At 44.2% G+C, this 23,699-nt stretch overlaps 1 protein-coding gene across 11 annotated transcripts in view; it reads right to left on the reverse strand.

Annotated features, from left to right (window-relative positions):
- Positions 1-23,359, reverse strand: part of PSD3 (pleckstrin and Sec7 domain containing 3) — a 429,070-nt gene extending 405,711 nt beyond the window's left edge. For 4 of the 11 annotated variants that reach the window (XM_073218764.1, XM_073218768.1, XM_073218771.1 and 1 more), the window contains exon 1: positions 23,121-23,358. In XM_073218764.1, coding sequence (XP_073074865.1) covers positions 23,121-23,141 — 21 coding nt within the window. In that variant the 5' untranslated portion in view covers positions 23,142-23,358. Of the gene's footprint in view, positions 1-17,509; positions 17,630-23,120 lie in introns of those variants that run through there. The other 7 variants (XM_073218761.1, XM_073218767.1, XM_073218762.1 and 4 more) reach the window with 4 other exon arrangements.
- Between the last annotated feature and the right edge of the window lie 340 nt (positions 23,360-23,699).

The following is a 23,699-nucleotide window of genomic DNA, read 5'->3' on the forward strand; positions in this document are numbered from 1 at the left end:
TCAACAAAGATCCAGGCGATGCTGCAGTTGTCGCTGCATCCATCCCACCAGTTCCTGGACTTGCCATTGGAATAAAGAAGGAGATATCTAAGCTGGCCTGTGCTTTCATTAAAGCAACAAATTTGACTGGATCTATACTGTTGGAACTCAACGAAGAATTAGGAGAAGTGCAAGTTGTAGCGCTCCAAAAGCTTCTGACTACAGACTATCTACTGTTAAAAGAGCATATGGGATGTGAACAGTTTCCAGGAATGGGTTGTTTTAATTTGTCTGATTTCTCTCAGACTGTTCAAGTACAGTTGGACAATATCCATCATATCATAGACAAATCTTCACAAATGCCTAGGGTGCCTAAATGGTTTTCTTGGCTTCACTGGAGATGGCTGGTAATTATAGATCTGCTTTGGTTATGTAACTGTATTCCTATTATGTTAATGTGTGTGTGCAATTTAATTAGTAGTTAAAACCTATACATGTTTAAGTCACTCTACAAGAAGATATGTCAAAGAAATAATCAATCCTCCCATGTTTTCTTCCATCTGCTACCTCTATAGCTTTTCTTCTTCCTTCCTAATTACAACCCTTAAATAGAATTCATGCCTCATATCGAATTTACAGAGTATCATAATTCCTCCAAGTGGTAAAGATACCTCAAGACAAATGCTGGGCATAGAAGCCACAGGGCATAAATCTGCAAAGAAGTAAAAAGATAACCTTTTCAAACAATGTGGCTTCTCTCTCACTTACCAACTTTACATCTCCCTGTATGGCCCCGGAAGATGACTCGTTAGCCAGAGACAGGTAAGATTCCTCAAGGGAGGAACAACCTAAGACAGGCACAGTCGCAGGGGGACCATCAGGTGAGAAATTGGGGATCAACAGTGGTGAGGCTTAGAACCTCACCCCCTCACCCTGTTTTGAGAGAAATCTTCTGCATCCGTGGATGTTTTAATGCCCTTGTCTAGCTTGGATTAACACATAGTCTACAGACACACACCTGATCATCTACAATTGCTCTCTTGCAACACTAAACTATGTTTTCTACCTTTATTTTGCATCTACCTACCACTTCAGCATTTTATTAAAAATAATAATAATAATAAAGGGAGAAATGTGGGATCCACATATAAATCAAGTATAAAAATCAAATGAATATTCATATTTGACCTGATTGTTTATAGTTCATAATGCATGATCAAAATTGAAAGTTTCTGTGATGACTGCCCTTGTACTGTTCACCACCTAAGAACTTATTCACTATGTAAGAATTTGTTCACCATGTAAGAACTTGTTCGTTATGCTTCAGAAGATTAGAGACTGACAAGAATTAGGCTTGAGATGGATTAATGATTGTGCATTGAGCACTGAGTCCCCTAAACACAATTTTATTGTTGTTATCAACCATTTGATTAATAAATATGAGAGATGTCCTCTCAAAAAAAAAAAAAAGTTACTCTAAGTGAGAGCTTCAATTATGAAGTATATAAAGGTACCTGAAACAATTTTATTTCCCTTTAGTGTTTAGGTTTGTACTTGTTTTTGTTTTATTTTGTTTAGCCACCAAATATAGAGCATCTCCTGTAAGAAGCACTGGGCTTACAGGGGTTGGCTGCCTCACTGTCGCCTCAGACTCACCTGCAGGCTGTGGTTACCCCACTGTATGTAATAAAATCCACTCAGGGATAGAAGGACTCACCAGGGTCTGACTACTTCTCTACCCCCTACACGCTGTCACCAAGCATCAGCTCTTTCGGGAGGTGCGGAGAATGGTCCCAACAGCACAAAATGTCCATGTTTGAAAAAAGCCCTTTTTAATACTTCATTCTATTTCTTTTGTCTAATTTATACAATCCTAACACTGTTTTTAAAGTGTTACACACTTTACTTATTGCCCCTGAAAGATTCTTTTTTTTAATTGAAGTATAGTTGATAATACAATCTTATATTGCTTTCAAGTGTGCAACACAGTGGTTCAACATTCAGCCATATTATTAAATTCTCACCCCCATTAATGCAGTTTGTCAACACAGAAAAATGTTACAGAATCATTGGCTATATTCTCCATACTGTGCTACTGTTACCGAGACCAACTCATATTATGAGTGAGATTTTATGCCCCTTTATGCCCCTCACCCGCCCACCCCAACCCCTCCCCCATGGTAGCCACCGTCACTTCTCACTACCCATGAGTCTACTGCTATTTTCTTCATTTTGTTTTGTTGTTTTTATATTCCACAAATAAGTAAAATCATATGGTATTTGTCCTTCTCTGCCTGGTTTATTTCACTTAGCATAATACCCTCTAGACCCATTCACGTCTCAAATGGCAAGATTTCATTCTTTTTTGTGGCTGAATAATATTCCATTGTGTGTAAGTACTTCTTCTTTACCCATTCATCTACTGATGGACACTTTGGTTGCTTCCATATCTTGGTTATAGTAAATAATGAAGCAATAAACATAGGGGTGCATCTATCTTTTAGAATCAGAGATTTTGTTTTCTTCAGGTAAATTTCTAGGTCTGGAGTTACCGCATCGACTGGTATTTCTATTTTTAGTTTCATAAGGAATCTCCATACTGCTTTCCACAGCAGCTGCACCAATTTACATTCCGATCAACAGGGTAGGAGGGATTTTTCTTCACATCCTCACCAACACTTGTTTATAACTTCTGGCTGGTGGCCAGTCTGACTGGCATGAGGCAATATCTCATCATGGTTTTGATTTGCATTTCCCTGACAATTAGTGATGTGGAGTATCTTTTCATGTGCCTGGTGGCCATCTTCATTCTTCTTCGGAGAAATGTCTGTTAGGTCCTCTGCCCATTTTTTAATCAAGCTGTTTGTTTTTTTGGTGTTGAGTCGTACGAGTTTCTAAAACATTCTTTAAAAGCCCAGTGGCCTAACCTAGCCATTTGTGAGCTGGGGCCAGAAGAGAGTGTTCCTTTAAGAAAAAACTATAATAAGCCAGGAGAAGATCAGGAGGGTTCTGTCTGTTACGCACTGGCTGTGGACCCTGGAACTCAGCTAACGTTTCAGGACCCCACACCTGTTCCCCTGTAAAGGAGCCACAGCAGGGACCAGGACAGTTATGCCTGCCCTACTACCTCATGACAGCAGGATCAAACAACACAGCATGTGTAAGAGTACTTGCTAAATTACACAAAGAAGACAAATCATGACTCTACAGCATCTTACTACACTGATGGACAGTGACTGCCAGGGGCCAGGGGCAGGGGGAGAAGACTTGATAATATGGGTGAATGCTGAAACCACAGTGTTATTCATGTGAAACCTTCATAAGACTGTGTATCAATGATACTTTAATTTAAAAAAACAGTACTTGCTAAATTATACCTAGTACCATCTTAAAATTTAGCAAAATTTTTTCACTTTATAGTTTTGTTATAAGAGCTGCCGCCTTCCTGCTATTATTTATTATTCTTTAGAAGCAAATTCTTTGAAGAGATTTAGCTTATATTTTTAAGTACAAGGAAATAAAAATAAATAGGGTTAGGTTTGCAGAAATGTGTCTTCTTTTTCAAAAGACAACCTGTTTTGCAAAATGAGCTATGACTGCAAAAGCTGTGCGTACACACAGAACACATGGGCCTGGTCTTAAACCCCTTACTCTCCAAAAATGTTTCCACGGTGCCTATGAGCTTCAGGCAGCTGGGGTAACTGCTCTGTGGCATAGGAACAAAAAGCCTTGAACTGCTAGATATCCTTGCATCCTCTGCATCTCACAGGACCTGGCACACAGACACCAGGTCAGGTTAGGTAAACGAATGTGCACGTGAAGGAGGCAGGCGTATAAAAATGACCAGAAAATGTGGTAAACTGACGACATAAACCCTGATTCTCTGAAGATCTGACTACAGGTGCCCTGAGAGGCTGGCTCCCTAGACCAGCACAGCCACCAGGATGAGGCAAACAAAGGCAGAGAAGGCCTGTCCCAGCCCTGCAAGATAACATGCGCCTGCCTATATCAGCAGAGAAATAAAATTGAAACAGCTTAAAACCAGGCAAATAAACCCTGACTTTAAAAATGCGTAAAGCCCCAAGTGTGAAACGTGCTTTTCCTCAATCAAATAAGTCAGGAAAGGCAGCATTTCTAGGCCATTACCCTGGGGTCGACATGGCACTTACAAGATGGCTTAGCTAATTAATTAGCCTGATCATCACTTCTGTTCCACATGGTCCTAGCCGTTTAATTACCCAGCTGTAAAAGCTGTAAAGTGCTCACCCACCCTCATTTGCCAAGCCCCTCCACAGCTCTTATCGTTTCCACAAACACATTTAATGACACCACCGCCTGCAAAAAGCCAGTATTGATTTGAGAGTGTTGGAAGAGACCCAGAGCTCCGGGACGTTTACTTTCTTAGAAACTTTTAAGGACAGAACTAAAAGTCCTAATGGTCCTCCAGAAATATACACATAAGAGCACGGAAAATAACTCTGGGTTCCAAGATTCTCTTAATCATTGTTTTAAAATTCCGTCGCAAATGGAGAAAGGACAGAACATCTTTGCCCAGGGAGGTGAGTACTAGGGCTGGGCCTGCCATGCGGCCTGGTGGCTTCACAATGGACCGGGGGCCTGCTCGGCTGTGCCCTCTTCAAACTCCCACCTCCAAACCAGGCCAGGGCACTGGGGACACCTCCAGAGGGGCGTGCACTCCTGGGCCATGTGGCTTCAGACCACCTCAATTCAGTTTCTCCTGTCTTAAAATCTTTCATGGGAGGAAAGACGCAAGGTAGAGACAGCAAGCCCGCCAAACCCCAATGCCCTGGCCTGGCTCCCTGCTGGCACCTCTGCACAGCCATCTCAGAACCAGCATTTGGGAACGAGAGGAGACCCAGGGCCCTGATGGGATCAAAGCAGCATGGAAGACGCAGAGACCCCAACCACAGGGAGCCACAAGAGGCGCACACACCCTCGACCACAAGGGGCCACAAGAGACGCGCACACCCCCGACCACAGGGGGCCATGAGAGGCGAGCATACCCCCGACCACAGGGGGCCATGAGGCACACACACCCCTGACCACAGGAGGCCACGAGAGGCACACACACCCTCGACCACAAGGGGCCACGAGAGACGCACACACCCCCGACCACAGGGGGCCACAAGAGGCACACACACCTCTGACCACAGGAGGCCACGAGAGGCACACACACCCTCGGCCACAAGGGCCTATGAGAGGCACGCAAAGATCCCCAACCACAGGGGGCCACGAGAGGCACGCACACCCCCAACCACAGGGGGTCACGAGAGTTGCGCACACCCCCAACCACAGGGGGCCACGAGAGGCACACACACCCCTGACCACAGGGGGCCACGAGGTGCACACCCCCCGACCACAGGGGGCCATGAGAGGCATGCACACCCCCGACCACAGGGGGCCACAAGAGGCACACACAGACCCCCAACCACAGGGGGCCAAGAGAGGTGCGCACAGAGCCCCAACCACAGGGGGCCATGAGAGGCACGGACACCCCTGACCACAGGGGGCGAAGAGAGGCATACACACCCGACCACAGTGGGCCACGAGAGGCATGCACAGACCCACAACCACAGGGGCCATGAGAGGAGCACACCCCCCCAACCACAAGTGGGTGAAGAGAGGCACACACACCCCCGACTACAGGGGGCTACTCTGGTGCTGTATCTGACTTCTGGTAGGACAAGAATGCCATGGAAAAGGAAACTGCAACTTAAGGCAGAAAAGAATCAGGAGGAAGAACAAGAAGAGGGTAGATGATTTAATGGGAATACCAGGGACTGTGTGCCCGGAAGTCATCTAGGGCAGAGTTCTTTAGCTTAGAGGTCTGATTACATTTTTTATAAAAATCCAGCACATGGGACCTTCTTCCCAAGTAATTCATATCATTTTAAACAAATTTTAAAATAAACAACAAATACCCTAACAAATGGGATTTTTGTTCCTTAAGCTTCCTCTCGAGACCCACCCTGGAAGTGCGGTATAGGATCAATGGTGAAGAAAGAGGAGGTGGTCTCAAGAAGTTTACTGTCCAGGAGGATGAAATGGAGTAACACAAAACTATCTCCAACAAGAGTGCTAAATCTCAATAATGGCAACCCCATCCATGGTGTTAGCCAAGCCAGAAATTGACGTCTTTCTTCCTTACGTGCCATCAACCACCAGTCCTGCTGACATACACAGCACGGGGTGCATTTAACTTCCACCTTGTCTGCATCAGACCTGCCATCATCTGTCCAAGAATCTCTCACCTTCAAATGCTCCTAACTCATCTCCTGCTCCTTTGCACAGTGAGGACAATGGAATGAGAATGATCTTGGGAGAGACTAAACTGCTTAAACCCCTCCAATGACTCCCCATTTCACAGGATGATCCAAGCACCTACTATAACTATGAGGTCCTGCAGGATCTGGCTGAGGTACCTTCCCAGTTCCCTTCCTCTATTCTCCACCTCCCCAACCCCCACACCCTCACTCACCTGGCCAAGCCTCCCACCTCTTTCCATTCTTCACTTGCTAAGTGCTTGCCCACCCCTGGCCTCTGTGCTTCCTATTCCCTGTATGGTACATGCCTCCTCTGGCAGCCCCACGTCATCTGCTGTCAACATCTGCTGTCTCTGCTGCCCAGCACTTTTCTTCTAACACCACACTTCTTTTCTTCTTTAAATCACTGCTCCCCGATCCTCATTCCATGTACTTGCATGACACAGGCCTTGCCAAGAACTCCATCCCCTTAACCACAGGGATAGACACATAATTCAGGCAAGGTCTGGCAGAATGAAGCCCAGAGATTTTGCTGGAAATACAGGGAGAGGCATGTGGTGGGGCCAGATAATGGGTGACAGTACTATACACCAAGCAGAGGCTATGCCATGGCAAAATAAAGACCATACGCTCTAACCACCGCCCCAATACAATCCTAGGGGACAACTATCTCTGGATAATCAGGATGAAGATGAAGAAGAAATGATGTGGGATGAGGAGTTAAGTCTCCAAGCCTGGCACAGCCAGTGACTAGCCATTTGATCTTGAGCAGATCAGTTAATTAACTGTTGTAGTTCTCAGTTTCCTCATCTGTAAAATCCAAATAAAACAAGATCTTTTCCAAATATTTCAGCTTTGTGATCCCACAGTCTTTTAAAGGTGAAAACTCCGATAATGGCTACAAACAAAGCTGCTCTAACCTGTATCACTTAAAAATCACTCAAATGTCTTTCTGTGTGACTCTATGCTACGGTGCGTAAAATGTGAATGTAAATGGTACCACCTTTCCAGAAAGGAATATGGACTTAGGGGCCTTAAAAGTTCACACTTGGACTCTGAAACTCCACTTACAGGAAAATATTCTATGGAAAATGGAAATATCAAAAATACAGACAATCAAAAATTTATATATAAAGTATATGTATGCATATATGTCATCAAAATGAAAAGCTGGTGACCACCTAAGTAACCAATAATAGGGAACTGGTTGATGAGCTACTGAAGGACCCCAAGAATTAAACAGTAGGTGGACATTTAAAAAACCTATCTGCAAATAGTTTTAATGAAATGGAGAAATGTTCAGAATATAATATTACAAAGTAAAACATGTAAAACTATATATGCTGTATGAACACACACACACATATACACAGAATAAGAGAAGAAACAGAAATGCCTCAAAAAAGGTTAGCAGTGTTTAATAATCTGAGTAGAGTTATTATAGTTGATTTTGTTTTCTCTAAATATTTCTGTATATTCCAATCTCTTTACAATTACCAGACCTTTTTTCGTAAGTAGGACCAAGTCTAAAATTAAAATTTAATATTTTAACATGGAATTTTAAGTTAATTACATAATCCAGGGGAAAAAAAGGCTGCACATGCCCATATCTTCATCAGAGACCTGACATGTACCTATTGTTCCCATGACCTACAATTCTCATGATGATTATATTCACTAATGGACCAACTGAAAATAATGCTGAATGTTACATTAACATACATCAGTCTGAGTTTTGACAAAGTACTTTCAAATAACTGAGGGAAGAGGGAAGTAAAATATTACCTCCGAAGACAGTTAAAATGTCCACAGAGTCCTATAACCCTCTCCCATTAACCCAGATGAAAACCCAGTTGGGTGACACCCAACCCCTGGAAAATAAGATGCAGAACTGGGCTGGAAGATACTGACCCCAGAGCCCAGGAAAAGCAGGGCACCATAAGACAGGTTTATCAGGCCAATTCAGTTTACATAGGACTCTCTCCTAGTGTCACTTGAAGACCAGCAAGTCAAATTCAATGCCCTTAACCAGACACTTTCATAGACACAATACTGAACTAGAAGTCAGACTGAATCTTTAGGTGTAAAACTATGCAAGCAAGGAACACTATAGAGGTAAACTCGTCCATAGAGTCAGAAGGTGTGTTTACTCCCTGGCAGGACAAAGATCCTAGGTAACAGAGTGTTGGGTACACACACCCTGAAACTTCAGTGAACCAGCTCCTGGGATGTCCTCTGGCTGGAGGTCAACTATGACTTACAGGCAGGACCTTCTCTGCCCACTTAAATCAATAGCCAAAACTCCAGAATTGGCCCAAAACTGATCATGCCTGTGGAGTGTGGAGGAGAGCTCTAGAACTTGCCAAACTGTGACACCACAAAAACAGCCTGTGACATTTCAAAGAGCTAATTCATACACATGTAAAACAAACAGCATTAAGATAGAGGTATTATTTTAAGCATTGTTTCAATGTCAGGACTTTTAGACAAAGGCATTTAAGACATTTAGTCTGAACTAAAAGTAAATAAGGCTTTAACACTCTGAATCAATCTTTAAAATAATGTTTCCCCATTCTTAATATTTCCTTTACTTAACTATCATATTAGCTATGCTTTTACTGAATGTTTACAATGTGCTAGGTATTGAGCTGAGCATTTCATAAACACGGTCTCTTTTTAATCATTTAATCATCAAATAAGACCACAAAACAGGTTTTATCCCCATTTTACCAATGAGAAAAATAATTAATACATTTGCTCAAAACCATATCACCGTTGAGAAGTGGGATTCAAACCCAGGTCTGTCAGATTCCATTACGAAGTTCCAGTGTTTTTCAAACCAGTATAAGGTATAATATTTTCAAGAGGTTTGTCCTTGTTTGATTGTGAACCTACTTATATAACTAACAAGAGTCAAACCTCTAACTGCAGTAATTCCACTTGTGTATCAAATGACGAAAAGGTCTGTCTCACTAAATCAAGACAGAATATGGCTAGCTCAAACTCCCAGGGAATCTTTTAAAATTGTTAATGATACCTTAAAAAAAAGGTAGATCCTCTTCCTTTGCTCAAAACTATTTGAGGGTCTCCCATCTCAGAGTAGACGGCCAACACCATGCAGCTGTGCTGGGAAAACAGATGTCTGACACACCACGAGGGTCTCGGTGAGGCTGAATGAACAGTAAGTTTTCAGAACCACTGTATCCTTACTGCTTTCAATACAAAAGTGCTTCTGTTTTCAGGGAAATAAACCACTGTGGCATTAAATAAATTGAAGAAGCAGAAAGCTTGGCGTTAGGAAAATCACTAAGCCCCAACTCCAGATGAGCTAAAAAGCAGCTCAAGTGTCCCCAATTAGAACAAAAGTAAGGCTGCTTCTTTCTGTTAGCTCAGGAGATGACCAGGGACCTTTCAAAATGTGCTGAGTGATTTAGTCTCTGTCACCTGTACTTTAGTAACTGTAATGATAAAAAAGCAGTGGAGCTGAGCACCTCAGTACTTGTCCACCTGGGTCTTTTCTCTTCATCAGTTTCCTCATTTGCAAAATGTGGTGAAGACTACAAGATTTCTAAGGTCCTACTCAGCTCTGACATTCTATTACTAAATCACAATCTCAATTTACAAAGCAACTGAGATAGTAATTATTTACATAACAAAAAGAATCTGATTTTAGAATACATTTACAACAAAAGGATAAACCCCCAAGATTGGAGAGAATTTAAAGGGTCTTTGAGCAATTGGAGAACTCACCCAGTCACCAATTCCTATACTCCAAATCTTCCACAAACACCATCATTTAATCTAAAATATCCAGGGAGGCACCTAATATCTGTCCAAACACATCTACACAGAAATTTGATTTAGTTTTTTAAACAACTCTTTCTTATTTTGAAGTAGAATTTGCTATTCTGTAAATTTCTCTTCTATATTCTTTGAAGAAAGACAGGTAAGTCTATTCCTTTCCCATAGTCAGGTTTTTCCTTAATCATATTCTTTTTTCCAACTCCTTAGACAACTATTTCATCCACTGTCTTCTTTCCTGAGGTAAAGAAGGCAGTTTCTGCAACCTCTCCTAGTATCACATGATTTTCTGACCACTCACCTACTAATGTAGCTAATATCACTCTTAAAATATGCCACCCAGAATCGAATACCACAATTCTCAGTCTGTTTCACACAACAGCGGCACTGGTTTCAGCACTTGTTTATTAAAGAAGGTAAACCAGCCTTGCTCCATCACTTTAACAATTATGATAATGAGTGCAGTCTTGGCACAACGCTGGCGTATACAGCACTCACTCAATAAATGGCTGTTGCTGCTGTGGCTGCTGTTAATAAACAAGGTATAATAAAATTTCACTTAACATTAGAGCCTCATTTCCCCAAACAAACTGCAAACGAACTCCAGTTATCTATGACACATTATTAGCTCTTTTTCTCCCAAATCAGAGTTGGGTGAAGAAAGTGTAGAGGCTCAATTTAAATTGAAAATGAGTCAGAAATCAAGATAAAGCAACTCTATAATTCAGACAAATTCCTGGCAAACAGAACATGATTTATTTAAAGAGTTAATTTATACTCAAGTTTTCAGGACACGCTGATTTCATAAATCAGGCCCCTCTCTCTAATCCTCAGACACACAATTTAAAGCTGCATCGCTGAGATACGCTGAGGAAGCAATCTGGCACGGACTTTGAGAGTAAGCTCTGGAATCAGCCTGTCTATAGTTCAAATCATAGGTCCAGTGTTTACCCGCTGTGTGACCTGGGCAAATTACTAAACCTCTCCAGGTCCAGGCTCCACATCGGTAGGTCATGTCAGCAGCTGCCTACCTCCCCGGGGCTCTGGGGCTCCAGTGCAAAAGGGTGTGAAGTATGTTTGGGATGGCGCCTCTCACCTTTCAAACTTCTCAGGGATATTGCTGGTGTAACTTCAGAAATTATCTGAAGAAGCAAATTATCCTAAACAGTTTTGTAAAACTTAATATCTGAAAGTCTCGGCCACCTTTAATTTATTAGACTCACCTCTGTTAGCCATTGCTGAAGTCAGTCAGCACCTTAGTGATTTTTCTGCACATTGAAAATTATCTGTTTTTCCATACATTCATCTATTCATTCTTAGGGCAGATTTTTAAATTAATGTAAAGAGTTCCATCCTAATTTTTTTTCATCCTAATTTTAATATTTAAGTTAACCATGAATGTTATCACTCTAGTAAACAGTGTGGCAATACAGAGAATGATGAAATACAGGTACAAACAAAACCGCTTATTATATGCACAGCTGCTCTGCACACAGAGCTGCACTGCTCAGAACAGCAGCCGCATGGGGCCATTTGGCCCCTGAAACACAGTGAACGTGCTGGGAATATAAAATACACGCCAGATTTCTAAGACTTAGTACAAAAAAAAGAATTCAAAATACCTCATTAATAACTTTTATACCAAAATGATAATATTTTGGCTATAATGGCTTAAGTAAAATATATTATTTAAATTAATTTCACCTGCTCCTTTTTACTTTCTTAAGGTGACTATTAGAAAATTTAAAGGTATGTCTATGACTCACATCATATTTCTACCAGATGGCATTGATATAAAGGATCTTTAAAAATATGCCTCATGAAAATTAAATTCAGGATTAAGATATATGACCTAAATTATAGCAGAAATTAAATGTAGAACTTATGAACTTTCAGAGTTTATATATAATTAATTTCAAACTCTTCCCCAACCAAAAAAAAAAAATAGAAAAATTATCTTTGTTAAGTACCTCTTCAATTCTAGAGCCATCTGACAAGCTTTTATCAGCATGTGGTGAATTTAAAAGATTTGCTCTATTCTCCAAAAGCTAACCACATTTACTTACATAACGCAGCTTAGCAACTGCCCTCTGTGTAGAGAGGGAGCCTCAGCATGCAAGAGTCCAGGGTGCCGGGCAGCCGAGACACTCTGAACACACTTCAACTTTAAATTAATGTAAAGAGTTCCATCCTAATTTTTTTTCATCCTAATTTTAATATTTAACTTAACCATGAATGTTATCACTCTAGTAAACAGTGTGGCAATACAGAGAATGATGAAATACAGGTACAAACAAAACCGTGCTGGGGCTTCGCCTGGGCTTTAAAGCACATGTAGGTGGGTGTTCAGAAGCCTAAGGGGTTTAAACAAGACCCAGAAGTCTGGCCTTCTGTAAGTCAAACAAGTGAAACTTACCTCAAGTCCCTTCAACTACCTGGTTATGAAACAAACACCCAGAAGCCAGTAGCCTTTTTGCATAGATCAATAAAAAAGCAAAGGTTGGAAGCGAGAAGATATTGAAATGTTGTATGTTCTGAGTCAGAAAGTTTCTGCCTCACCGGAGCACAAGGAAAAGATGGGTCTCGATCGTACCCCTTCCTGAAGCAGGCAAAGGATTCAGCCGACATAACTGACTTTGATTTCTTCAGAAGATGGAGAAAGTATGACACAAAATACACACCTTTAAGGTTTTCATGGTGTCTAAAATCTGGATGGAACCTATTTTCGGTGAGCCTCTAGACTCAAGTATGAGACATGAAAGGTTTTTTATTGCTGTTTCTTATACTTTAGTACATCTTTACTCAACAGATATATGTGAGTGAGTCCTATTTTTATAAAACCACATTTTAAAAGAACTGAAAATGTCCTTCCAGGTAGAAAGCAAAATAATTTTAGAAAATATTTAGATGCAGAAATAAATTATTCAGGAGCTAAGTAACTTTGTACACAAGCAGAAATGATAAGAGGCAGATAAAAGCCAAAAGTGATTCTAAAGCAAAATGGAAAGAGTACCCTAATTTCTCTACCTTAAACTATTAATTCTCAAATGCTCTATCAGGTTTGCTTTTGTTTCTGCAGTTATGTAAACAGCAGAAGCTCTTCACCACCCTTCACTCAGCCAACCCCAGGATGAAGCTGTCAGCCTCGTAAAGCATCCTGGCTGACGCTCACCATCACTAATCCCGACCCGCAGAGCGCATGAAATTCTGCTGCTGTTGTGGGGCTGACGGTCACAGGAACCAACTGCAACTGCTCCCAAGGTGACTGGTACCAGCTGTGCTTGCTACCAAATTGTGGGAATTAAATAACTTGTACATAGGACAATCATGTACATAGGACAATAAGAGCAAAGTGGTCTCCATGAAACATAAATAGAATGCTTTAGAAACAAGACATTAAAAGAAAATTCTGCCAGTAATGGTTTATTTTTAATTGTTTTTACTAAGTAAGGACAAAAAAATTTACAAAAGATTTATCCCCTATGAAGATTCATGATGCAAATATCCCTACATACACCAAGATATTACCAATTCCCTTTCAACTCCCCTGTGAACCTTGATATGATATGTAATGATTTTGTAATTAAAATATTTTCTCAGTGACTAAATCACATATGTATTTATTTTAGTAGTGCTTCTAAAACTTTGGCTTTAGTTGCTCTAAGCCTATCAAGTTCCTTTAAAAATGCATGTTTTTTAACATTTAAATAAAGTAAAAACATATTTTTAAAATAAACACATCTTTACCTAAGCTCCAGCTTTAGAATACTACGCTGTTTATTAGATTTTTTCCAAAACATGGCCTGTCAACACAAGAGATAGTCAACTGACATTCAAGCCACATGGGAATGTGGAAAGAAATGAATCAAGAATGAAAAAATACAAAATCAAATGAGTGCAACAGGTCTCTGAGGCCATCACATTACGCCAATGAACTTGGCCCACACCTTTATCTACCTCTCTCAGATGCCCCTGCCGGAAGGGAAAGGCCTGTGAGGAAATTAACAGTAGCACACTGGTCTTGTCCTGTGTGCCCTAGGTTCATTTGCAAGAAAGGTGTAATGACAGTCACACACCTGGAACTCTCAAACGGAGCTGCAGCAAGACTCCAGCATGATGTCAACAGTGAAAGGTGATGAGGCCAGAAATCCTGCTGCCTCTGGAAAGTCTGCTCCACATGAGCCACAGCTACAGGTCAGAGCACCTCTGTCCACACATTTGCAGAAGGGTTCCTGGGCTTGGCTGTTAAATGGACTGTGGTGTTTAATTCAGTCACTGGCCAAGCGTTTACTGAGTGACTAGTATGTGCCAAAGCGCCACACAAAGTTCCAGGATTTCCTCTCAACTTTCCACACTGCATGGCTACAGGCAACCACAATACAGGGTATTAGAAACACCAGTTATGCCATGTAACAAGTGTGTGACTTTAAGAATGGAAATTTAAATCTAATCCGCCTCCCGCCCAATAAGGTGACCTACCACCCAGGCCACATTCACTGCGCACCTACTGTGCTGCTGCATCTTCTGCAGACCTGCTCTAAGCCGTTCCAGCCACCGAGGTTAGTGAGGTACTCCACGAGGTAGTGAGGCAGCAAGGCACAGAGATGCTAAAATGACTTCCCCAAGGTGACACAGAGAGCCCCAAGCGACCCCCCAAAACAAGCTAAGTGTAAGGATTGTGTAAAACAGGATCCACTTTCCTTTTCACACTTTCTCACCTTTGAGTTTCACAGAGGTCTTTGTGGCTAAGGGAGGCCTCCAGGGATTCAGCAATGGAAAGAAGCTATGAACACATCTCAAAGGGGAGGAAAAGGGGAGGGAAGAATACTCTCAAGAAGGTGGTGGCACCCTTCTGACTTGAAAATGTGAACCTGGCTAATGGTTCTACAGTGGACCCACGGCTAGCATAGGAGGTGAGGGGAAGATAACCGGGGCTGTGTGGGTGCAGAGCAGGAGCCGAAGGGAGCAAGGGGAGCCAGGAGGAGCCGCAGCCAGAGCAGCTGGATCAGCGCTTTGTAACCACCATGGAGCGGGTCTGGCCACCTGGAGACCCACCCACCAGACGTCTCATTTGGTTCTAAGGGCACCCCCTGAAAACTCACAGCTACTAACAGCTTGGATCAGCTCCCCAAGCTCCCATAACCACCCGTGGGGTGGTTATGAATGGTGCCACTGCTACACTGCTGAACCAGTGCCTTCAGGCAGCCCTAGAATCCAAAACCAGGTGATTCCTGGCACAGAGAAGGCTAGGAATCCTATTTAGATCATGAAATGCCAAGACCTAAAAGGAGCACGGAGATCTTCTAGGTAGGGTGTGCTGTTCCTTTTAAGCAGCTCTCTGCTAAATTCAGGAGTAAAACACTATTTTCCATATGGAAAAGTCTCCAGAGAAACAACTTTCAAAGTTTGCTTTCAACACACGTGAAGGTCTCAAATCCTCGGAGCTCTGCAATCCCCGCAAGCACCTTAGGCAAAGGTTAAATCTACTCTTTTTTCCTAACCAGAAATAAAAAGAGTGACATTCAGTACTCAAATCATTTTACAAATCATTTTGCTGACTGACTTTGGCAAATATGTAAAGGCCCAGAAGTGTGCTGAGCCCTCTCGTGCTCTGTCTCCCCATGTCCATGTTTTTTGCATTATTAAGCCTTGAAAACCACTGTGTTTCCACCACAAGTTACAAAACTCGAAATTGGAATGTATTCCAGCAAGGGCCTAACCATGAGAATTCTCTCCTGATTTCACACATGCTGTGTTCAAGGCTGTTCCGTTATGCCTGACCCTGGAGAGACCCCGGAGCTTGTGAAATGAGGGTGTCGACCTCCCAGACCTGCCACTAAAAAGTATGTGGAGATAAAGAGTAAGATGTTTTTCTCTGTTCCAGTTTTACATTGTGCTCTCTATCTGTAACTGCGGTACAGCAGAGGCACCTCTACTAACATGCAGTTCTAAAACCAGGCCACTCCTTGCCAATATTTATGCTCTTCAGGCATCTTTTCTGGTTAGTTTCACCTATGTTGAAAATCTATGTGGCCTCCAGGACAGGCTTGCAGGGGCCCCAGAAAAGACCTTAGCTGCCAGGATATCCAAGCACTCCCCACCCAGATACTCAGTTTTATGCTATGTAGAACCAAAGGCCACTTAAAGCTGTGGAACTACCCACAGCTTGCAACCAAAAGATCAACCCTGGTACCCACGACCTCCCAGCCGTCTCTGAATTAACATAATAGTGGATGCCCCGCCAGACACTCAGTGTTACCATTTTATCAAAAGCTTTCCATCCATCTGGCTGAACATCTTTAGCTGCATGCTACCTGTTACACAATTCATTTTTTCCCCCAAATAGTTCCTACTGTCAAATACATCTTTCTTTTCATCACTTTCTACGATTTTATCTCTACTTTCACTTCTATTAAAATCCCAGGCCTCCACGCACTCTTGCTGCTTTAGTACTTATCAGAAATGATGGTGTAAATATGTGCAAAACTGAAAACTCAGCAAAGCCCAGTGGGTAAACATGCCATCAGCAGCCAGCTGGTCAGTGGGAATGACTGCATAGGGCAGCCAGTGCCATCCAGTTAAGCATTTTTGCTCTGCAGCTGTGCTGTCCAAAATATTAGTCATTAGCCACATGAGGCTATTCAAATTCATTGAAATTAAATTTGAAATTCAGTTCACAAATCTCACTAGCCACACTTCCAGTGCTCTCAGCAGCTACATGTGGCTACTCACTACCATACTATATATGGTATATACATATATAGACACCAATATAGGATATTTCCATCATAGCAGCAAGTTCTAACTGAACAATACTGATTTTTTTTCCAAAATATTTTGAGCCCTTGCTATGTGCCAGTACTTCTTCCAAGATGGAAAAAAAAGAAGTCCAGTGTTCTCTGGAAAAGCTGTCTTAGGGTTCTTAGCCAGATCCAAGGAGGCATTAGAAATACTGCAGTAGAAAGGCTCTGGACTCTGGTGCCTGAAAAGTTAGAGACCTGGGACAGGCCCGGCTCCCTCCCCCAGCCCAGTCTACCCCTGGGGATGCCAGAGAAATTAAGGCAGGCTGTGAGTCGGAGAAGTAAAAGAGCAGGAGAAATCCATCAGAGAGAAAGGGAGGCTGTGACAGGCTGTGGGAGAAAAGGGGACCAAGGCAAAGGAGGTTTGTGCTCAACAATTTGGGAGAGACTGAACACACCTCTTCTTCCTTTACCTGCTGGTCAACCTTGGGCAGATCCTGGCCTGCCCCTTTGTGGGACAAAGAGTAGGGTCTGTCCAGTGCTGTGGCCATGAGGTAGGGGTAAAACCAGGCAGGCAGCTGACCCGTCCACTACTGAGCATTCCCTCCTCTCTCTCCTCCCCTCCCCACCCCGAGAAGTAGGAGATTGCACTCCGGAAAACTTATCTTGAAGATCAACGCCTGAAGCAAAGAATTAAAAGCTCACCTGAGGAGCAGAATCGTGTGTGCAGGGCTGGTGGTGAAACTCGGATGATGATGATGATGCAGGGACCCTTGTATCGTGTCCTGGGCCTGGGCCACAGAGTTACTCTCTTTCTGTCTAACAGGAAGGACACCTGCTAGGCCCCAGACTTGGGCCCCTCCCACAGACACACATTTCCAGGCAACAGGGCCCCTCCTCCCCCCGCCCCCAGCAACACAGCACAATGAACGCCCAGGGGAACCTGAGCTTACTGATACCTGAGAGGCACAACACAGGGAGAGTCAACAAGCTGAGCGAGTTGCTCTCACAGTGGAGATAGAGGTGCTCACCCAACTGAACACCACTGATTTAGAGAGTAGTTTTACTGATTCTGTGAACATTTCTAAGTTGAGAATGCTTCGGTACAGCAGCTTCAGAATATACGGACTGCGAGGTCTGACTCTTCTTAGTGGTCAGTGGACAAGGTTTTTTGAAGCCGAACATGGAGTTTGGCACATGGTGAGTACCTAGTATCTGTTGATGAATAAAGAGCATTCATTTACAGTATAAATGTCCATACTTCAGTTTCTGCCCTCATTTACTTAGAGGTATTAGCCCATGGAAAGCAATGGATTTTTCTTCCACACGGGAGGTATCTGTAGGGAGAAAAAAACACCAGCGGACAGGCAGCTCAAGGGCCCTTTGGAGGCACTAGAAATGAAGCTGAAAAACACAAACACCTCCTAAAGGGAACTGAGATTCAACTGAATGGTTTCAGACCCAAGGAAAGTTGTGCTTCTTCACACGCTCCCTTCTTGTCGCTTGTAGAGACGTGCAGGGACGGTCTGCGGAGATGCTCGGCATGACCACAGAGCCTGCTGCATGGCTCAGTATATTCCGAGCATAATTTTGCTAGAAAATAATATAATGGCAAAGGCAACAATCATCTAGTTGCCCTTCTGTGCCACCCCTCGTACACCTGGTTTTCCCTATCCCTCAGTGTCCTACGACTCAGTCTATACTGTGCCCATCCAGTAACTTTTTGGAAAGGGAAACTTGTTGAAAATCAAAATTCAAAACTGTGTGCATTTTCTTATACAGAGAACAGCAGTTCCCCTGGCCCTCAACCAACAATCTCCTGAAGGCTGAACAAAAGAAGCTGCAGCTGCTTCTCTTCAGATCTCCCCACCTCCCTGTCCACTTGACCAGCCTGCCACAGGGAGGACCACACTGCAACATTTCTGTAATTCACTTTTTCTAACCAAAGTCTGGGAACAGAAGGCAAGAGAAACAGGGAGCAGCTGCCATCTGATCTTATTAATGCCCCTAGCTCATTCCCCATCCTCCTCCTCATTGTTCTGGACTCGGAGTCCCAAGACACAAGGTGGGGGCCTTCTCTGTGCCACAGAGGCCTCGAGGCCACAGCTGTAGGAAAGCCTCTACCTCGGCCGTAAGGCAAGGTGACCCCGGGTTAAAACAGGTGAGCTTTGTGTTCATTTTTACACTGTTTCTCCACTTCATTTTGAATTCCAGTTAATTACTTACAACTACATGCCAATCCTTACACAATTCCCTCGTGGTCCCCTTAAACACTGTGTGTTTCTGAAAGAAAATTACACAATTTTCATCGCTTGAGCCACACATCCTGGTTCCACTATTTAATCAGCAGATATATAAAATAATGGTTGTGGATGAAGTAGTCATCCCATTTCAGACACTAAGACCCACAGAATCAAAGCGTGTGAGCTAAAAAGCTGTTTCTGCAACACACAACACTAACTTGGAGGACATAAAAGCAGAACACTGGTTAGGAAAACTGGGCTGCTGAGTTTAAATCTCAGCTCTGCCACTTATTAGCTGTGTTACTTCACCTTTCCAGACTTCAGGATGGAGATAAGAACAGTACTGACCTCCTGGGGTTGTCACAGGGGGTCGGGGGGTGGGGGGAGGCGGGCAAGGGGGGGTACTAGGGGCAGTAGTCTATGTTAATGCACACAGTAAGAGGGCAATAAATATTAGCTCTGATTGTAATGATGCATTATGCCTGAAAACATCACTTAAAATAGGCATTTTGCAAAAGTCAGGACTCAGGATGAAACTTAAAGGAAAATGCTGTTTCTCAGAAAACCCACGTGAAAATACTATATAAAGAGCCCCAGGTTCAGGTCAAAATGTTCATTTTTCCACTTGCCCTAAACCCCTAACTCAAAGAATAAACTTTTAAAAACATCAGCACATACAAATTATTCTGATTCATCTCACTGACTGATGGCGAGAGAAAATGGAGTTTCTAGCTGGACAACTGTTCACAGTTAAGCAAGTGCAGAGAAGTGGGTGGTCAGTGCCCGCCAGGGCCGGGCTCTCAGATGGAGGGAGGTAGAGGAGTTGGGGTCTCCCTCACACCGCAGGTGTCCCGGGGCAGAAAATGCCTCCCCACCTCTGTGGTCCCTGCCCACTCGGCACCCACTGGGTCCTGATCTGCTGGCCTCTGGGCACAGTAGAGAACGAGGACTGCAAGGACACGTGCTATTTTTATATAAATAGGACGGCATAAGCCAAGAGTCATGATTGAGGTTATTGGTTACACCTTATTTTCAAATGAGACAGGGGAATTTGGCAATTCAGATTTAAGAGTAACTTGTTAACTACCTGCTGTGAATTATCCTTTTCACCACTTTAACCCTCAGCAGTGGTGGACACTGAACTGTAGTCACTGCAACACTGTTCAATTTGGAATGTGTGAAAATGTCTTTGCAAGACGGCCTTGTAACTCGGAAGCATAGAGCAGGTACAAAGGGATACACTCTCCAAAAATAATACATCACCAAAAATTTTTTCCCACAAATCTGAGTCGGCATACAATATTACAAACACCACCTGCTGTCCAGACAGGGACACTGGGAACAAATGCTCTGGAGACTTACATCTGGATCCTGCCCACCCATACAGTAAGGACAGGCTGCTCTGACTTTAAGAGTGGCCAGGAGGAACTGGGAACCAGTACTGAGGTTTAGGTTTCACCAAATCCACTCAGCAAAAGCAAGCAAGGGCCTCTGTGTCTGGCCCAGACTGCAGGATGGAACCCCTAGACGCTGAGAGCCCTTGAAGCAGCCGTTATCTGTGGCTGGACGAGACCCCAACCTTCTGTGAGCTAAGCCACACCCTCAGGTAAGCAGGCACTGGTCACCCACTGATCACCATATTATTTTTCACAGACTGCCCAAGCCTCAATCATGGGTGAATTCATTTCTAACATTTGGGGAGGATCACCATTCATTACTCATGTCCTCATCCAAGCCAAGCCCAAAGAAATGCTTTTTTCATAACTGCCAAACGACAGCATTACCTCAGGGAAACCTCAAACAAATCAGTCTGGTGGCCAAAGCACATACTGGTTTGAAACTTCACACAGTTCCTGCCACAGCTCTTCTTAACCAAGACTGAGATTGACCCATTACTACACTGGTGTCTTGGTTTATGAATAATGCACAACAAATGACTCCAGAATTTTTAAAGCAAAAAACAAAAATCACCTCTAAAAGCAGTAATGGCTTGGACATGTTTTTTAATGTGATGCCAGGCTAAATGTCCTTCATATTTTCCATCAAGGTTAACAAATATATAAATATGAAGGTTTTAGAAAGTGAACAGCCATTGACAGAAAGTATCTCAGAATTTTCCTTTTTCAATAAGCTGATTTTCTTCTTTTTATTTCCAAAGGCCCAAGGTCTACTAGCCTATAAGGATTTCCAAGGTATCCCATTTTTTAAATTGCTAGTGCTCTTTCATTATAAGCAAAATTGAACTTTTTTCTTTGAAGTACAATGTACACAGTAAAGTATGTATGAGCCTTTGATCACAAGTAAACACTATCAAGAAAACATTTTTTAAAGCCAACTCATATTCATATTTCCAAATCAAGCTTCTTATAATGGATTTGTTAAAAATAACAATCCTGTGGAATTTCACCTTAAAATAAAGTTATTTTAGTTTGTCAGCTTGAATCACTCTTCCACAGTCAATGGCCAGGATGGGTGCTGATCCGGTCACAGAACATACAAACTGAGAGACTCCAATGTGAAGGTAAAAGTGCATTACTAAGTAAGTAATGCATATACATGTCTAAACATGAAACCGTGAAATGCCAGAGCTAGCAGGCTCGGACAGCAGCTACCCAACCCTCTTATCTTTCACAGGAGAAAGTTTTAGCTACACATGTGAAATGGAAATGACCAGCAAAAACTCACCCAGTGACAAAACCTACAAGCTAAGTGTCCTACCTCCTAGTCCACATGCTTTCCAGGGTATCACTCTGCTCCTTTTAGTTCAAAAAGCACATATGAATGAAATATCTGATAAGACAGAATCATACATTTGTGACATGATTTGTAAATAGTAAGAAAGTTGTGAGGACACACATCAAGCCACTAGAAATTGGTCGTGAAGGTGTTAATTTATTCTGCACTGTTTTTCTAGCTCTATTGAGCATGTTGCATTTGAAAGTGCTGAAGAGTAACAGTGACTTGAGTGTCTCCTGATTTGCAAATACTCTAAGAAAAAAAAAAAGTGAAGTATTCCTTGGGAAAGGACGGAAAGTGACTTTCTTATCCCCCATCAGGCACCATTCCTGTTCCCTCCACACAAAAAGCCAGCCAGATCCTCTTCTGCAAGGTCCAGCCTAACCGCCAGCTCCTCTGAGAGAGCTTCCAAACCCTTAGACCAGAAGCTCGCCTTCTGTGGGTTCCTCAGAACCTACGCCCAAGTCTCTCCTAGAAAACAAGCTCCTTGAGAGCAGAAATCCTGCCTTACGCACAGGTTCTTGGACTTTGCAAAATACTTCGCATATATTCAATTATAATTAATGCACTGCAGCATTTGTTCCCCAAATCCCACTTAGACCACTTTTCCAGATCCCCGTCTTTCCCTAGCCCAACACCGAGCGCACTCGAGCATTGTTCGAGCTGAAATCCCGGACCCCACCGCCAGACAAACCCGTCTCCGGAAAACGTGATCGCGATGTCCTCCTTCACATCCTCTGCCTACCAGGTGCTCCCTCCTTTAACGAGGGAGACGGCAAAATGAAACACTTATTATTGGGGTCACCTACAACATTCTGACCCCAAGTTCTCTACTTTCTCCACGCTCACCTGCTTTTTAAAAATCTCATAACACCATCTGCCAGAACGTAGAGCTGAAACCGCGGATAAAGTTGAAAGCGTGTTAAACAGAAAGACCGACGGCTCTCGACCTGCCACCGGGAGGATTAGATCGAACAACCAATTTCCCTTTCCGCTCGCTCCCTGCAAATTCTCTTCTGACAGAGAAACGTGACAATCCGAGCAGAGCTCGGCACACCAGGTCCGCTTCGAGCTCTCCTGCTCGCGGCCGGTCAGTCCCCCGGCTTCCCTCCCAAGTGCGAGGTGTCCGCAGCGCGGCGCCCAGGGGAAAGCCGGGAACCCCAGCACCGCGAGGCCGGCCCGTGCGGGCTCCCAGGCGCACGAAGGCGGGCAGCGGGCGTCCGCTCACCAGCCTGCCGCGGGGCGGGACCCCTGTTCCGGGCCCGGGGCGCTCCACCGCCGCGCAGAGCTAAGCTAGACCGAGCGCTCCGCACCGCCGCCTCTAGAGCCTCACTCACCGCGGGGCTTCTATCTTCCATCTTCCATCGCCCGCGCCCGATCGCCGCCGGGCTGCCGGGCGCCCCGGCCGGGGAGCCTCCGGGCTCGACAGCCGGAGCGGCGCGCTCTTTGTTGGTCGCCGGGACGGCCGAGGGGTGGCGGGCGAGGAGCCCCAGCGGCGGGTGAGCACCCTGGCGGAGACGACAGAGGCAAGCCTCGCGCCCGGGGCCCGGCAACGGCGGCCGGGGCGGGGCGGCTCCCCGAGGGGGCGGGGCGGAGGGGGCGGGGGGCGGATCCCCGAGGTGGAGAGAAGAGCTGGAGGGGGAGGGGCGGAGGGAAGGGGCGGGGCGGCTCCCGGGGCGGGGCGAGGGGCGGATCCCCGAGGTGGACAGACGAGCAGGAGGGGGAGGGGCGGAGGGGGAGGGGAGAGGAGAGGAGAGGAGCGGAGGGGGCGGGGCGGCTCCCCGAGGAGTTCAGGGTGAGGGGCGGCAGGTGAGGGGGGGTGGTGGTGGGATTCCGCGGGGGCGGGTGTCCCGCGTACCGAGCCGCGCGCTCGGCCCAGCTTGCTGCGTGGTGCTGCGGCCGAACAGCATTCGCCC

This window comes from Manis javanica, chromosome 12 (genome assembly GCF_040802235.1).
Source record: "Manis javanica isolate MJ-LG chromosome 12, MJ_LKY, whole genome shotgun sequence".
NCBI lineage: Eukaryota > Metazoa > Chordata > Mammalia > Pholidota > Manidae > Manis > Manis javanica.